General features: G+C 48.2%; 1 protein-coding gene across 1 annotated transcript in view; it reads left to right on the top strand.

The window, feature by feature from the left end:
- The first annotated feature begins 9,804 nt into the window (after positions 1-9,804).
- VAT1L (vesicle amine transport 1 like) overlaps positions 9,805-17,558 on the top strand; it is a 206,753-nt gene continuing 198,999 nt past the window's right edge. Inside the window, exon 1 of the mRNA XM_040253483.1 lies at positions 9,805-10,115. Within this exon, the coding sequence (XP_040109417.1) occupies positions 9,883-10,115 (233 nt within the window). The 5' untranslated portion in view covers positions 9,805-9,882. The remainder of the gene's footprint in view (positions 10,116-17,558) is intronic.

The following is a 17,558-nucleotide window of genomic DNA, read 5'->3' as shown; positions in this document are numbered from 1 at the left end:
TCCCCCCAAATAAACTGCTTGGATCAAATCCTAGGGTCAAGAGTCTGTGTTAGGGGAAAGCATAACCAAGACGCCTGCACAGCAGTCAGCACTGTGCCTTGACCTGCACGTCAAGTGTGTTAGGGATGGGCCAGGGTTCTGTGTATTCACTCTTATGTCTGCCATACAATTAGATTGATTTCCTAGAGGAAATAGGCTAAGGAGACAGGAAGTTATTGGAAGAGTGATTGACACCCAGAGAAGGGTTAGAGGGAGCACGTTTGGTGCAATTTGGTGAACCCCTAACAGGGGCAGGGCTGCAGATGACACTATCCATCACAGCGAGGCGGGGGGTTGGCTTGACCACTGCTCTTGTATCCTCAAGCTCATATCATCCTTCCAGAAGAACCTACTCTAACAATCTCCATGCATTGCTGTTAAAGAAAATGTTGCAAACACTTGGCTCTCCTGGTTTCTGAAGTTCAGCAACATCAAAGGTCACAACTTCCTCTCTCAGGATCATAGGAAACAGGATCAGGGTCCAGGAGGCCCTAAACAATATCCCAGCCTCTACCTCTCCAGGGACGCAGAAAGCCCTTTTTCCCTAGTAATTTATCTCTTCGAGAAACCCTGCAGTGCCTTGTGGGAAGGAGGGATGATGTCACACCAGGCAGACTGCGCAGTGGCTGACTCAGAGTCTGGAGATAGGGTCAGAGCAGACTTTAGCATTAATGTGCTGAGTGTATTGCTGGAGACTCCAGCCTTCATTACCTTCATTGACTCTGTCCCATCCCCCATCCGTCACTGCTTATCCTGGTCAAAGCATCCAACTCCCGTGCCCAGAACCTCATCCTGCAGCCTGCCTCAATTCCACTGCAGGCTTGATTGAATTAAACCCTCAAGATAAAAACAAAGAACCAAAAAACTTTGCTCTTGATAACCAACTGGATAAGGAGGCTCACGCGATGCCAAAACCCCAAATCAATATCCACTGGACTATCTTTATTTGGAAAGGCAGTGGTATATTAAATTAAACTGTGTCCTTTGATTTTTTTTTCCTTCAATAAAATATGAGCGGTCTCTACAACAAAATTGCCCAGGATGATTTAGCAGCCTTCTAAAATCAGCTTCCAATTTACTCAAGTGTCTGGAGTGAGACCTGCAGGAAACGGGCTTCTGAACTCATCAAAAGGACAAACAGTATTCCAGGCTGGGAACAGTCCCCCAGTGTGTGTCATTTCAGGAGCTATCATTTCTGATCAATGTCGTCTCTGCAGAGAGAGCCCGTGTGCCAGGCCACTGCCAACATTGATGACTGATGCGACCTCGGTCCCCTGGGCTGGAAAGTCCCTTGAGCATCAATTAATCCATGTATCTTCTTTTACCAACAGGAACAAGGACACTTCCAAAGTCACACAGGCAGCAAGTCAAAACCATGGGCTGCCTCGCTCGCGGGGTCTAAGGATTCATGATTTAGAGCAAGCTTTATCAACTTCCGCATGATTGACCATGGGTGGGGCTGAATAATTCTTTATTTGGGGGGCAGTTCTGTGCCTTGTAGGATGTTTAGCAGCATCCTTACCCTCTGCCCCTGAGACATCTGTTCGTGACAACCAACAAAGTCTCTAGACGTTGTCAAGTTGTTCCCAAGGGGGCCAAAGTCACCCCTGGCTAAGGACTCAGAGCTTAGAGCAAAAATCACAAATTGGTGCTGCATGGGCTAAATTTGGTTCACAGGTGTGCTTTGTTCATCCTATGTAATGTTTGTCAGGATTTTAAAAATTGGGGCAATTTCACATAAAAAGCCAGACTTCCGGCTTCTTTTGAACATTTAGAAGACCTGCCAACATGGAGCACGCCCTCCAACATGCCATTGCAAGACTGAAGTTGAGCTGATGGCCTTTAGAACGACCACCTGTGTCCCTCTTTGCCACAGTCCGCACCGCTCCCTATTGCTGCCCTCATCAGACCCCCTGTATTGGTTGCGTAATCTTTCTGGACCCCAGCTGAGTGTTTCAAGTCTTCTCCCTCAAGTACGGCTCTCAGCTCATTGAGGGCAGATCCTGCTATTTTCTGCTATCCCTGAAAAGGCACTCAAAAATAGTTATCCATTGATTTGTCTAGAGCATCTTTTCCCAAAAGACATCTGGCAGAATGCTAGTCTTCAAGGTAAAAAGGCTGGAAGTCAAGAAATTTCGGGTGAAGCTGCATTCTGTATCTCCATTTAAAGAGAACCTAAAAGGCCCTGTATTGAAGAAAGCTGCTGAACTGCACTGGACCTGGAGTGACTCAAGACAGTTTGGTCACCACAGAACTCTCTTTTACCTGGCACCAATCAGTATCCCAGGAAACTACTGTTCTATAGAACATACTTCGACAAAGCCTGTATTGGAACTTTATGAATTAAACACAGTCATTGAAATACGAGCCCAGTCCATGGGATCTCGAAGAGTCGGACACGACTTAGTGAGTGAATAACCGCAAATGACAAAGGCAGCTACAAAGCATATAAAGAGTAATTTTTCTAAGCACAGACATTTATTTGGATTACTTTTCTGAAATTTCCCCTACAAATATGTAGAATAGGTGTGAGTTCTATCCATACCTTACAGAATAGACAATAAAGCAACAAAAAAGGAGTTAGCCCATGGTTACCCAGCTGGAAAGCGTTCACGCCAGGATTGGGATACAGCCCATCCAGCCGCACAGCCTAAGTGCTTATTCTCCATCTACACTGTCCTGCCTCCCGGGACATTGTACCATGTTGTTTGTGTGTCTGCTTCCCTCTCAGGATAAGTACCAGGCCTCACCCGTGAAGGAAGCAGAGAGGAAATTACTATCCATTCATTAAGCGCTTCAAATAATGCCTGGAAGACTTTGACATAGAATGGCATGCAATTCTTCACATCGTGCCTGAAAATTAGGTCTTCTGACTCTCATCCAATTTAGGTAATTCTCTCAACCTCTTGAAGCCTAGAAGCCAAATAGTTAGAGAATGGAAAAGTGGGATATGAACAAGTCCTGGAAACAAGGTATGTGTTCCTTCCACTTTGCTTATTGTATAGTAAGAATATAGGAGCTGGATAGATGATGGGTGGATGGATGGATAAATGGATGGGTGATTGATGGTTGATGGGTAATTGATGGATAGATGGATGGATGTATATATGAATGATGGATGGTCGATGGAAGGCTGGCTGGATGATGCATGGATATGATTTCTTGCCCACTTACTTTGTGTAAGGCACCATCCTAAATTTTGTGGAGAGGCATACTAAAAGGAACAGGGTAGGATGCTTGCTCCTAGAGAGCTTTCCATATTTCCTGGGGTTTGATCCTTCTAATCTCAGAAGAGAAAAGGCAAATTGTGCCCTTCTCACATCGAGTATTTTCAGTTTACGTAGAGATCCTGTAGTTTCACACAGTCATTGCTCTGAGAAAGCTCCAACCAACTGGATATGGGCCAATCCGACAACAATGGAAACAAACTCTCAGGAAAATCAGCTCTTAGCCCAAACCAGAGACATTAGGGAAACAGAGGCTGAGTTAGCTGGAGGGTGACTTCATACCTGATTTGCAGTATGATGCTTTCGGCTTGTAAACAGAGGAATGGTGAGGCTGGAGCAGGGGAGGGAATACTCCCCCTTCTGCATTTCTCTTGGACTCCATCTGAGGAGTAAATGCTTTGTTTACTTCTGAACCTAAATTTTACATCCCTACCCCATTACCATTATTCACAGTGATCTATAGCAAAGTACTTCAGGGGAAACACAGCTCTCTGCAGCACTTGAAAGAAGCAGGCCACATCATTTTGGTGACGATACCTACAAGGAATCATAAAGTCTCGCACTAAGGGAAAGCCCTCAAAAAAATTCAGGGGAGGGGTAGAAGAAACCACTCAGAAATGTTTTAGGCTGAACAAGGCTTCAGAAACATAAGCTACTTGATTGAGATTCCTTACTCATGATGGATAGTATACTCAGCCTCGTGCAGCGTATTGTTGTCCTCACTTAGCTGATTGTGCTTACTAAATAATACTAAACAGCCGATAAGATCATGTCTCCGTGGATAGCAGCGACTTTATGGATAAATGAGTAAGAGCAGGTGAAACACTTCTAATTGTATTCATACGTGATTGGGCTCATAAAAAGCTAAAATGCACTCAGGAGCAGCATCTTTTGGTTATGGGAAGAGAATTGAGTGTTCTATTAACTTTCATTATAAAATTACAGACAAGTCCCTTTGAAGAGAAACATCCTAGGGGGTGAAAACCTCTCTAAAAGGAGTTGTTGGCAGAGCAAGATTGAGTCACAGAATTGAGATCCTTGGATAATGTTGCCCTTTCAGAAGTTATGAGGATTAACCTGTATTCTTATCATTCATTTCTTGAAGGCCTCTCAGTGGCATCTCTATACACCCCTGCTATACCTCCCAATAGAATCTCTCCTCTTCCCTATCAACTTTGACTGTTATCTCCAGTGTTGTCGCTTAATTAAGAGAAAAGCCTGCATCTCCCGGTTTCCTTTGCGGCAGGGTATGGCCATGTGACTAGGCTCTGGTTAATGAGAGGTAGGGCTTCCCTGGTAGCTCAGCTGGTAAAGAATCTGCCTGCAATGCAGGAGACCCTGGTTCAATTCCTGGGTTGGGAAAATCCCCCAGAGAAGGGATAGGCTACCCACTCCAGTATTCTTGGGCTTCCCTGGGGGCTCAGATGGTAAGGAATCTGCCTGCAATGTGGGAGACCTGGGTTCCATCCCTGGGTTGAGAAGATCCCTTGGAGTAGGGAATGGCTACCCACTCCAGTTTTCTGGCCTGGAGAATTCCATGGACAGAGGAACCTGGCGGGCTACAGTCCATGGGGTCACAAAGAGTTGGACACGACTGAGCAACTTTTACTTTCAGATGTATTTTGGCTGCCTCCTCCTTTCTTTAGAAAGAAGCATGTGGGTCTTTCTCCCTCCTGCCACATGCCTTGCTCCCGCTGCCTGGAACATGGATGTGAGGAGTGTATTTTGATGAGGATGAGGTCAGTCCCTCATCTGGGTGGGGTACAGAACTGGAAGGGACCTGATCCTGATGGCTCTGGGGAGGTTCCATACCGTCCTTATGGACATTCTGTCTTCTTTAAGCCACTCTTTATCTTGAGGCTTTTATTATTCATAGCTCAATATTACAGCCTTCCCCGACCTTCAAGAGAGAACATTCTATTTCTTCTTTACAGTGCTTATACTAGTAAATGATTAATTATCTGTGTGATTTTTTTGAGGGGAGTCATATCAATAGGAGAGATTGCTTTGTTCCACATATACTCACCACTGCCACAAACAGTGATCCAATGGGTTTAAACCAAAACACCTGCAACTCTTTCAGAATAGCTTGGTTAGCTGCCAATTCCAAAACAGTCCATGTACAGGGCAGACCAGAAAAGGATAGATGGTTGGCACCCCAGAGAAACAGCTCTTGGCCGAGGACTGACAGGGGTTGATAGTCCATTTACCTTACCTCTCGATTGTGATGCCACTGAGGTGTGTTCTCTAGTGTCACGCAGAGTTCTCCAGCACGATTTAACCTGAGTCAATGACAGAGGTAACCTGCTAGACGGTGTACGTTGTACTGACTTCTTTCCATTCCCTATACCAATTCCACAGACACCTACTTCCCAGAATCATCACTCAAATAAGCCATTTACACTCAAATATTTAAATTATAAAAGGTTTGCTTCTGGGGAACTCAACCTAGATCAATATATGTCTCCTCTATTTATTCCATTGGTGCTGAGAATGTGTGCATGCTCAGTAGCTTCGGTCGTGTCTGACTCTTTGCAACCATATGGACTGGAGCCTGCCAGGCTTCTCTGTCCATGGGATTCTCCAGGCAAGAATACTGGAGTGGGTTGCCATTTCCTCCTCCAGGGGATCTTCTCGACCCAGGGATCAAACCTGGCTCTCCTGAGTCTCCTGCATTGCAGGCGGCGTTCTTTACCACTAGCGCCACCTGGGAATCCCAGTACTGAGAATATGTTTGTCTTACTCCCCATTCTATCTCCAGTACTTAGTAATAGTACAAGGTCAGCACTCAAAAAGTGATGAAGAATATCAGTTCGCTTTTTCCCTCGGACATGTCTAGAGTTAACCCTCTATGACTAGTTCTATGAGATATAAACAGGAAGTTTATTCTACCTCTTTTGGGATGGGCTGCACACTTATTCAGTACTTCTCTGAAGATAATGCTGCACTTGTGGCAATCATGCTTCATCGACTTTTAAATTACATCAATACAAACTATAAGAAATTATAGCATACATCCTTTAATATGAGCTGTTGGATATTACTAAGATCTTTCAGTGGCCATCCACCATTAACTGTTCTTCATTACTGACCTTCTAAATTTGTCTTCTTCCTCAATCTATTCTATGGCATTTTTGAAACCCATAACAGCTTATAAAATCATAAATATTATGCAGGGAAGTTAAGCATCCACACTTTAGAGTCAAATGCCTTGCACTTCAAATCCCAGCTCTGCCAGACTAAGTAGGTGACCTTGGGAAAGTTACTCAGTTTCTATTAAATTTTTTCCTGGGTAAAATGTGGATAATAGTACTTGTCTGTGGGTCGAGAAGATCCCTGAAGTAGGGAATACTGTAACCCACTCCAGTATTCTTGCCTGGAAAATTCCATGGACAGAGGAGTCTGGCAGGCTACAGCCTATGGGGCCACAAAAAGTCAGCTGAGTCCACACACATATACACACTGTACCTATGGCACAGGATTATTTTTTAGATTAAACAATGTATTATAATAAATGACTCTAATTGTATTGAGGAAAATACAATAGAAGAAATCTTATTAAAGGATACAGTTGAAGACATTGACTATTCACCCCAGGTGACGTATCTCTCTGGAAAGTTACTGAACCTTTTCAAGTTACTTAGAAAACCATTCAGAAATCGTACTAAGATTGTTTCTCGTATATTATTTCCTAAAGATCTCACTTCTTTTGTGTGGCACTCCCCTAAGATGGCTTATATTGTGAGGGGTTCCTATTTAGACCCCCTACACCCCTCCCGTGGGTACATACACCTGTTCCTACCTTATGAGTTAATAGAGCTGAGTTGTAATACTGCATTTCACCAGCAGTGGCCGCTGTGGAGACATTGCCCTACAAAGTAAGGTATTTTGCAACTGAAGTTCTAAAGCCAATGCCCAAGGAATCAATTTTATAAATTGAAAACAGATTTATTGTGTTTATTTGGACAGATGCCTTGCTGCAGGGCTTTTGCCACATTCCACCAGAGAGGAGAAGATTTGAGAATACTTAACCATCCAGTTTAAGCACAGGACTCAGAAGAAGGTATTCCTCCAACAGCAGCAGACTGATGTGTTTCCTCTTAGCTGTTGTTACAATCAGCTGCAAACCAATTATAATCTGGTGTTTATAAACAGCCAGAAGATTCCCTTGGAGGGAGTAATTATATTCTTTTTAACATATTATAAGGCAAACGCTTCTCTTAAACATGCTGTGTGCTGAGTGCAAAGTAGATTAACTTTCTGTTCTTAAAGGAAAGCCCTCAGAATCAAGGCAAGGGGTCCTATTGGGACAGAAATATTAGGAGGCCAACAAAGGGCCAGAGAACCTAAAATGCCATGGAGTATTATCCATCCAAATAAGCATGCATGGTGAGAAGCTAAGAGCATCCATTTGGAGCTGGTTATGTATCCCACCACAGTCAGTGTGTTCCTTTGAGCAGGATGATTCACCATGCTAAGACTCACTTTTCTCTTCTGTAAAGTGGGAACAATGATGCTTACCTAATAAGGTTTATTCTGAGAATTAAATTACAAAAGATACATAAAGGGTCTAGAAGAGTAGATACCCACAAATCAAGACCACACCTTGGAGATGTTATCAGTGCCAGTCTCGTAGCCCCTCTGAACTCACCACTCCCTGTCTAAGATAACGGCTTTCTATGGAGCATGCTGCCTGGAGCATCTCAGCACAGGTAGGAGGGGCAGGCTGAAAGCACCAGGGAGTTAACACTTCCAGGATGGCCCTGAGTGGATCAGCAGAAAGCTTAGTTTGAAACGCCCACGCTCTTACTCCTTGGATGGGATGGCGCTGAGTGTGTCCCACACCGTCTCTGTACCTGGGCCCCCATGTCCCTTGGCCACGCTCCTTGTGTTGGCTTCAGTTGCTTCCCTGCTCACTTCCTGACTTCCTGACGGAAGCTTCCTGGGAACACCTCCCAAATAAAGCACTGGCACTCCAATTCTTGTTTCAGGATAGAATCCAGCCTGAACACTATCCCGCACAATGTCAACAGACTTAATGATTCAGGCAATTTGGTTTACAATCAAATGTTCAATCCACTAGCCAAGTCTTGCCTGTTCAGCCTCCTTCTAATCTCCTCTCTTCTACCCTACAGTCATTGCCTCAGCTGAGGCTCTTATTTACTGACTGATCTGTCGATTGATTGATTTTTGTCTGCACGCGAGTCTCTAACGGATCTCGATGCTTCCAGTAACTCTATCGTTCAAACCATCACCCCTTTACCTCCAAACTTTTTATCCTGAAATGCAGTCTGGTGATGCCATGCACCCCCCTTTTTTTAAGACTCCAGTGGTGCCCACTGCCTTCTGTTAAGTCAGGGCTGATTATGTCTTAACTTTTATAACACAATATGTAAAAATCCTCAAAAGCTGGTTCCAACCAACTTTTCAAGCCTAGTCTCCAGCAACTGTCAAACACAGCCAGTGATCAGCTCACACAGAACAAACCAGTGTCTTCCCAGTAGTCCTTTCACCTGCCACCTTGCCATGTGTATGAAGGTGCTTGAGATCACCTATCTGAGGAACCTGGTTCACCTTCAAGGTCTGGCTCAAGGCCCCTGCTCCCTGAGGTCTTCTTCAAAGACCTAGGTTTTTTGGCTCATAACCAGAATATACACCTATCACTCCTCAACTGCATCTTTCTTTAAACTGCTGCAAGGGAATACCCCCATCTTTTTTCCTTAAAAAAAAAAAAAAAAAAACCTAAGTGTTTCTATGAGCTCTTTTCAAAAGGGCTTGCTAACAGAAGACAAGAAGCCAGGTATTGCTCTGCGTGTTTGTGTGTGTGTGTGTGTGTGTGTGTGTGTGTGTGTGTACAGTGATCTGATCTTCCGTGGAGTCAGATCAAGAACAGAACCCCTTTCTGGTACTGAACTCTATTTTGGAGCCTCTTTAAAGGCCCCAAATGGGTCGGGTGGTGAGAGTTAGCCATCATGAGATGCTCCTTGCGATCCAGGGTAATCGCTGGAGGTCTCAAGTGCAAAGACCTGGACCTGGACTCCTCAGGGCAGCCAATGAGATTTCCAGTTTCCAGTTTCCCGAACCTCTCGGTCCTTCTAACCCGGACCGGTGGTTTGGGAAACAGCCGCGTTTCCCGTCAGTTCCCCGGCCCCCGCACGTCGGTGGGAGAGGAGGCCACCTTGGGGCAGGGAGGCGTCCTCCAGGCCCAGACATTCATCTCTGTCCATTTCAAGGCGCCCAGCCCGCGCCGTATATAATGAAGTATTGCGTCCACGAAGGAGGACAAGGCGTCCTCTCTCTGTGTGTTTTATTCACGAGTTTTTTTTGGGCAGATCTGGGCTCTGGGTTCTACGATCAAGAGCTTGGTGTGAAACTGGCTGAGAAGCGGGAGCTGAGGCTTTGCTCGGGCAGGACAGAAAGGAGGGCAGCGAGGTGGGGCGCGCGGCTCTTGGGAGGATTACGGCGGAGGCCGTGGACCGCGGCGCGGCTCGCAGAGGCTGCAGCCATTGCGCCGCTGAGCATCCCGCATTCAACAGGAGGAACCTGCGAGCAAGGGTCCCCGAGCCCCCCAGCGCCGCAGCCGCCGCAGCCCGTGAGCCCCGCGCCCCCGCGCGCCATGGCCAAGGAAGGCGTGGAGAAGGCGGAGGAGACGGAGCAGATGATCGAAAAGGAGGCAGGCAAGGAGCCGGCCGAGGGCGGCGGCGGCGGCGGCTCTCACCGCCTCGGGGACGCCCAGGAGATGCGCGCCGTGGTGCTGGCCGGCTTCGGGGGGCTCAACAAGCTGCGGGTCACCCGGAAGGCCATGCCCGAGCCCCAGGACGGCGAGCTCAAGATCCGCATCAAAGCCTGGTCCAGTATCCGCGCCTTTCTCGCTTTCTTTCTTTCTCTCTCTCTCTCTCTCTTTGCGCGCTCAGAGCTCCGGGGGAGCGGCTGGCAGAGCCTCGGCGGGCACGCTGCCCGAGGGGAAGAGCCGCCCTGGGCGGCCCCCCGCGCGCCCTCACCGGCGCTCCGAGCCTTTCCCGCCGCCCCTTGGCCCGCCGATGTTGGGAAGGAGGCTGGCAGGCAAGCCCTCGGAGCTCTCCCCAAGCCAGATCTGGGGGTGACCGGAGGAGACGGTGAGCTTCGGGGAGGGGAAGGGTGGCCGGTGGCACCCAGCGCTCAGGGTCTGGATGATCGCACCACGGGAGCTCTCCGTGGAGTAGGACAGCTCAGGGGCCAGGAGAGGAAGGTTTGATGGTAACATGGTTAGAAAATCATAACCGTCGGCTCTCTGCGTTCCTGCCGTCGGTTCTTAAGAGCTTTACGTGTGCGATCGTATTTAATAGTTCCTGGGACCCAGAGAGTTAGGCATCATCGTTGTCCACTTGTCACAGGTGCGGCAGCCGGGGCTCAGAGAGTGGTTTGCCCAAGATCAGCCGGCTGCCGCTAAGCGGCATGGCCAGGATTTGATATGGCATCTTTTCCAACCTCTAGGCAGTTTTCCCTTTGGGGCTGGGGTCGGAGAGCAGGGCTGGGGAAATGCGTCCTTCCTCACCGTGGTACACTCCCTCCTTGCGGTCTCATACCGGGAAAGGAACTGGGAAGAAGCATTTTAGGTACCCAGCATTTAAGCCTGGTGAGAGGTAAGGCCAGCATGGCTACTTAATTCCCCTCTTGCCCACCAGCGTCTTCCGTGTTTCTCTGAAGAGGAAAAGCACGAGCAAACAAACCAGCTGAATCTTGTAACTCCTGCTTCCAACTCCTTAGTACCCTTCCTGTCCGCCCCCCCCCCCCCCCGCCCCGCCCCGGGCTGGGATTCCTCCTGGAGTGTTTAAACATCGCTGTGCTATCACTGCATGGTCAATTCCCTGGAGTTCCAGGGAGAGGGCTCACCCTGGAGGGCTCACTGGACCAGCGCTGTGAGTTGTATGCTGCAGCGTGGAAAGCTTTCCCAGGGAACTTGCTGTTAGCACAGTGAGATGGGCCCATCCCTTCCTATCACCGTTCTTTAAAGCCCCCAACAGACCCAGCTCCCTAAAAGCAGCAGCCAGCTCACTGGTTAGCCCCCCAAACTCAGCATCTAGGAACAGTCGAGAGGCACGAAGAGTGCAGAGGAGCTTCCCCTCCGCTTTGCCACTTTGAGAGCAGGTGTGGGTTTCATTATTCAGACTGGAAGGTGGCTGGAGAGAGGCAAGCACTAGTCTCTGACTCACTTCTCACAGAGGGGGCTGGGCGCGTTTGACTCTAAACACAGGGGCCTCTCCCAAGGGAATTCAGGGTGGCAGAGGCGGCTTTGGCCAATTAGGGGAACCTATACAGTTCTATCTTGTTAACTCTTGCTGAACCAAGCTGGCTGATCCAGAAGGCAGAGCGTGCCTCTGATATACTGATAAATTCCCAATGCCCAACACACAGCTTGGCACTGGCTGATCCAGAAGGCAGAGCGTGCCTCTGATATACGCTCACTGATAAATTCCCAATGCCCAACACACAGCTTGGCACCCAGTGTATCTTGAATATGCTATTGCTGAATGACTTCAGTTATTGCTGGATGGAAGGATGGGGGAAAGGTGCCTGGAGGGAGATTGTTGAGTCATTCTTTTTCTTCACTTGCTGGTGGAAGTATGTCTACCTAGTAAAATTAAACCTGTGTATTGATTCATTCTCCTTCCTCAACCACCAATCAAAAATATTATGTGTGTGTGTGTGTGTGTGTGTGTGATTTATGACCCTCCATTCAAATTGAAGACTGGGTTCTAGGACTCTTTGTCAGAGTGTATATACAGAGAGTAAAAATGTTGAAGCTACTTTTTTGTTACAAGATCGTCATCGGCAGGACAAATAGACCTGGGTTCTCCAGGCTTTTGGCATTTACTGCATAAATGCCAAGAGGACCTGAAGGGTTTGGAAATAATAAATGTCAGGATGAAGGCTGGGAGATTGATTTTCAAAGCCAGACACAGAAGCCTGTTTTTCGTTGGAGCTGCACACGCACACACGCACACACACGCGCACACACACACACACAGTAGAATCACCGCAGGTCCCCCTGCCCCAGTTGTTTAGAAAGCCAACAAGCCATGAGGGGTGGGAGATGGTGCTGGATGGGGGAGGGAAAACAGTACTGCAAAGGGCCCAGGTTGATTTTCATTTCACCCAAGCTGGAAGCAGAGTTAATCAGTTTTGCAGGGAGGGATTGGAATAGGTTTGTGAGGATTGCCCGCTGGGCCCTTCTTTCTCCACTGGGCTAGGATTGGCTGGCCGGAGATGCCCATTGATTGTAAGATTAGCCTTGGGAGCCAGGATGACTCATTCTGTGGTTTTATGAATCAGCTGATGGCCTCTTGGATGAAGGTTCCCCTCTTATCCGTTCTCTCTCGGTTCTCTATTTTTAATGGAAACCTTTTATCATCAAATAGGATTTGCTTTTTGCTGGAAAATAAAGCATAGTACATCTGAACTAGTATCATTCAGACCAGGAATGAGGGTCCAAGTTGATTACCAAATAAACTTTGTGGAAATGGAAGAGAGAAGGCAGGGGGAGATACATATTTTATCTCATTTCCGCCCTCTCTGTGGTCTAACACAGTAGGTACTGTGGTAAAGCAAACTGAGGCTTGGAGATGTTGAGTAATTTGCTAAAAACACCACACAGGTAGTGAAGCTAGGATGTGAATCCTAGTTTATTTCTTCTTAAAGCGCTGCTCTTCTCCTCTTATTTTGTCTCCCTCTGTTGAAAAGCCAGAAGAGATGTAGTTTGCTTCTCTGGCCTTTGACACGTAGCCTTGTTTTCTTCCCTTTCTTCAGGGAGTGTGGCTTTGATCTGTTTGCACGGGTGCCGTCGCTTCAGCTGTGTCTGACTCTTTGCAAGCCCATGGACTGTAGCCCACACTGAGGCCCCTCTGTCCATGGGATTCTCCAGGCAAGAACACTGGAGTGGGTTGCCACGCCCTCCTCCAGGGGACCTTCCTGACCCAGGGATGGAACCCGCATCTCTTATGTCTCCAGCATTGGCAGGCGGGTTCTTTATGTGCCACCTGGGAAGCCCTTTTAATCTGTTTATGTCTGGCTTAAGGAAACGTTCTCTGGCTGTCCCCAGAGTAATCCAGCTTTCTCCCTAAAGTGAAGGCTTGGTGGTTAAACACAGCTCAGAAAGAACCACTGCGGGCTGTACAGAGTGGGAAGGGTAGCCCAGTCTTCCATCTGAATTGTTACCATAACATCATTGTTTATGGGGAACCCATTTCATCAGCCATTCAGTGAACAATTTGCACAGCAAGTGATTTAACTGGCCAAGTGGAAAAAGCGTGTGGCCTTTGGAGAAAGATAGATCTGTGTAACCTTGGTGAGCATCTCTCTTAACTTCTCCTGCCTCGACTGCAAAATGGAGTTAATAAGATGAAAACTATAGTGTTCAGAGGTTCAGATGCAAGAAAGAGATGGGCTCAAGGTTAGCAGCAAGAACTGTGGTGTTGGAGAAGACTCTTGAGAGTCCCTTGAACACCGAGGAGATCAAACCAGTCAATCCTAAAGGAAATCAACCCTGAATATTCATTGGAAGGACTGATGCTAAAGCTGAAGCTCCAATCCTTTGGCCACTTGATGCATTGAGTGAACTCATCGGTAAAGATCCTGATGCTGGGAAGTATTGAGGGCAAGGGGAGAAAGGGGGCAACAGAGGATGAGGTGGTTAAATCGCAGTACTGACTCAACGGACATGAGTTTGAGCGTACTCCGGGAGATGGTGAAGGACAGGGAAGCCTGGCGTGCTGCAGTCCATGGGGTCGCAGAGTCCGACATGACTCAGCAACTGAAGGACAACAAACAGTAGTTGTGCCTGTTGTCACATTGATGCCTGTATGAGATATCTGCTGGCAACTTGATGACTTGGAGGCCATCATTCTAATCATGGATGTCATAATACAGGCAATGTTGCATCTCATCTACTTAGTGATGAAGAGTGAGACCTTCCTAGCCGTGAGCCTAGCTCAGCCCCCTGCTAACCGGCTATCCTAGGACTGGTAACCTGGAGGCACAGCCTGAGACAGGAGTGCTGCTTGAAGAGGTTGATGGTGTGTGGGGGGGTGTCCTTTCAGGAGAAGGGGAGCAGGATAAGGCAGGGGAAGGATGAAGCCAGGGTTGGTCTCAGCTGGATCCCTCCAGGAGTTCTAGAGCACAAGTTGTACCACAGAGTCAATCTGACCTTGTAGCAGTTGGGGGAGCCTTCTGGACCCCCCACCCTGTCATCGGTCGGTGATGGGCTCTGGGCTGCTTCCTGAGTGGGGGTGTGGAGCCTCTGTAACTTATGGAAGGAGGAACAGGGCTACTCTGAGCTCCAATAGACAGCTGGGGGATGGGTGTGCTGCCTGGTGAAAGAGATCTGCGTGAGGCGCGAACAGTGTCCTCTGCACTGGCTGACCTTGACTCTGTCACTTACCGCTCTAAATGTGGGCTTCCCAGTCTATAGAATGGAAATAATAATAGCACCACCCTTCAGAGCCAAGCCAGTCATTCCTCAAGATCAACCCTGAAGGACTTCATTGGAAGGACTGGTACTGAAGCACCAGTACTTCGGCCACCTGATGCCAAGAGCCGACTCTTTGGCAAAAACCCTGATGCTGGGAAAGACTGAAGGCAAAAGGAGAGGAGGGTGGCAAAGGATGAGACAGTTAGATAGCATCACTGAGTCAATGAACATGAATTTGAGCTAACTTGGGAGACAGTGAAGGACGGGGAGCCTGGCGTGCTGCAGCCCATGGGATTGCGAAGAGTCAGACGCGACTTAACAACTGAAAAACAAGTGTAGAGTGTTGTAGGGGGTTTCAATGACACGGTGCAGCCGGACCTTTGTGGTGATGCCTGACACAGAGCAAGAGGCCAACAAATGCTAGATGCTATTGTTCAAACTGCTTTCTTGGTTTCCACAGGTCCCCCTTATAGGTTATCATACCAGCACTCTTTGGAGAATGAAAGGGACACTGTTAATAACTGCTCTGGGACAGCAGGGACAAACTGGGACTGTTCTAGACAAACCAGGGTTTGTGATCTCTCCTCCCCCAGTCCCTGGCAATAGCTCAGGGTCCTGTCTACGCCTTTGCTGCTAGGGGTCTTGCCACAGTGACACTTCTCTTGGACAGGAGCTGGGAGGATTTGAGGCTGAGGGTCCCCAGACTGGGCTGCAGGAAACTACTCAAGTGGCCATTAACAAGCCTGTCTGTTTTGCGGCGCCCAGATGGGCTTGTGGTAGAAAGGCTCTAATGGACTGGGGACATTTATTTTCCCAGACTGATTTACAGCAAGAGGCCACGTGAAGCTGCTGGAATGAGACCAACTGGATGAAAAATAGTTGCAGCCAGTCATGGCTCCATTGGCTGATCTGAAAATGGGCCGAGGGCAGGCCACGCTAGAGGAAAGCCAAGAGATTGGTGGGATGCTGATACATCATGAAGGTCAGGTGCACTGGAGATGGGCTGGGAGCCCATCCATTGGCCGCTGGTGATGAAGCAGCCACTGAGTTGCCTGCTGTATACTTTGCTTCATTTTATCCTAGTGGCCACTCAACACCATCAGCAACATCAGTGTTACAGTCTCCATTTTAAAGATGGGGGAACTGGCATTCAGAGATATGTTAAGATTGCAAACCTTTAGGTGGACAAGTGACATAAAAATCCAAGTCTGCCTTGCTCTGGACTCTATGATCTGAGGGACACAGTGACAAACACACAGCGTAGAGAGAGAGAACAGACAGAGGCAGTGAAAGACCAAGAGACTCAGAGAGGCAGACAGACCCAAAGACTGGAATTGGAAATACAGAGGAAGAACCATGGGAGGCACTGGACTGACTTGAAGCATAGCTGATCACGCTCAGAACTGCATGATGGGGCTTCCCTGGTGGTCCAGCGGTTGAGACTCCATGTTGCAGTGCAGGGAACACCAGTGCAATCTCTGCTCCGGGAAGATCCTACATGCGGCGGAGCAGCTAAGCCCATGCACTGCAGTGGGGAACCTGTATTCTAGAGCCTGTGCTCTGCAACCAGAGAAGCCACTGCAATAAGCAGCCGGGAGCCACGACGAGAGAAAGCCCGTGTGCGGCCACAAAGCCCCAGCGGGCCAAAAATATATATATATATATAAGTTGCATGCTGTCATCTTGCCTCCCAAAGCAGCCAGCGTGGTTCTGAGCTGCATCCACTTCCTCGCCATTTCTGGGGTCTGGAATGCTTTTGGGATCCACTTAGAATCACATTACTACGGTTGACCCAGAATACCCATGCTGATTAAACATGATCACCACTCAAGACATTTAAGTTCCTTCCTCTGCCGCATTTCCTCCACTGGTCTGTGGCTACACCAGCAACTTGAGCGCAGGGTATGTCAAACAACACAGCATGAAAGGTCAAGCCAGTGAAATATGGCCAATATGCTCTTCCCCGTGTCTATTCGAAGAAATAAGTGGAGGGTATGAGGTCAAGTTGCAAAGGGCCAACTCACTGCAAAAGACCCTGGTGCTGGGAAAGATTGAAGGCAGGAGAAGGAGGGGGGCGACAGAGGATGAGATGGTTGGATGGCATCACCCACTGAATGCAATGAGTTTGAGCAAGCTATGGGAGAGAGTGGAGGACAGGGAATCCTGGCATGCTGCAGTCAATGGGGTCATAAAGAGTCGGACATGACTGAGCGATTGAACAGCAACAATGCTCTTTCTTCTCTGTGTTTATTGAAATAAATAAGTGGACTGTATGAGGTTAAGCACCGCCGATGTTTGTAAAACCGAGAAATTGTTTGGAGGGTCCCAGTACCCGAGCTGGGAGCCACTCTGGCACAGAGACTGGAATAAAGTGCTCTGTGACTCCTGGACGGGGTCATCAGGATTTGACAGTATGACTCTCTAGAGTCATACTGAGCCCCGTTTGGGGATGATAAGGTGGAGGCGCTTCATGAGGGGTCTTTCTTGTCCATCCGAGTTTGCATTCTTCCGTTAACTGTGTCCTCCCCGGGGAGGGCTGGTGATGGTGACAATGTCTGCTCTGACCCGATAACAGAATGGACTTCCCATCTCCCCAGCACTTTGAGGAAGAAAGGAAGCCCAGGATCGGAGTTTCTTCTACTTCATAGAAAGAGGAGACACAGAACATCTTATCGGACGTCTGACATAGAGCAGGTTCCCATGAACAGCAGCCTGATCTTCATTAGATGGAAGCCACAGGCAGGGGGCTCACGGCAGGCAACAGGAGTGAGGACTCAAGCGCACCCTCCCCTCCACCGGCAGCATCTTTGCAGCAACAAAGCCTCTCATCCTTGTCATTTCCCATC

This window comes from Oryx dammah, unplaced genomic scaffold, assembly GCF_014754425.2.
Source record: "Oryx dammah isolate SB20612 unplaced genomic scaffold, SCBI_Odam_1.1 HiC_scaffold_13, whole genome shotgun sequence".
Lineage (NCBI taxonomy): Eukaryota > Metazoa > Chordata > Mammalia > Artiodactyla > Bovidae > Oryx > Oryx dammah.
Note: the sequence above shows the minus strand (reverse complement) of the source record. Positions and strands in the feature narration are given on the sequence as shown.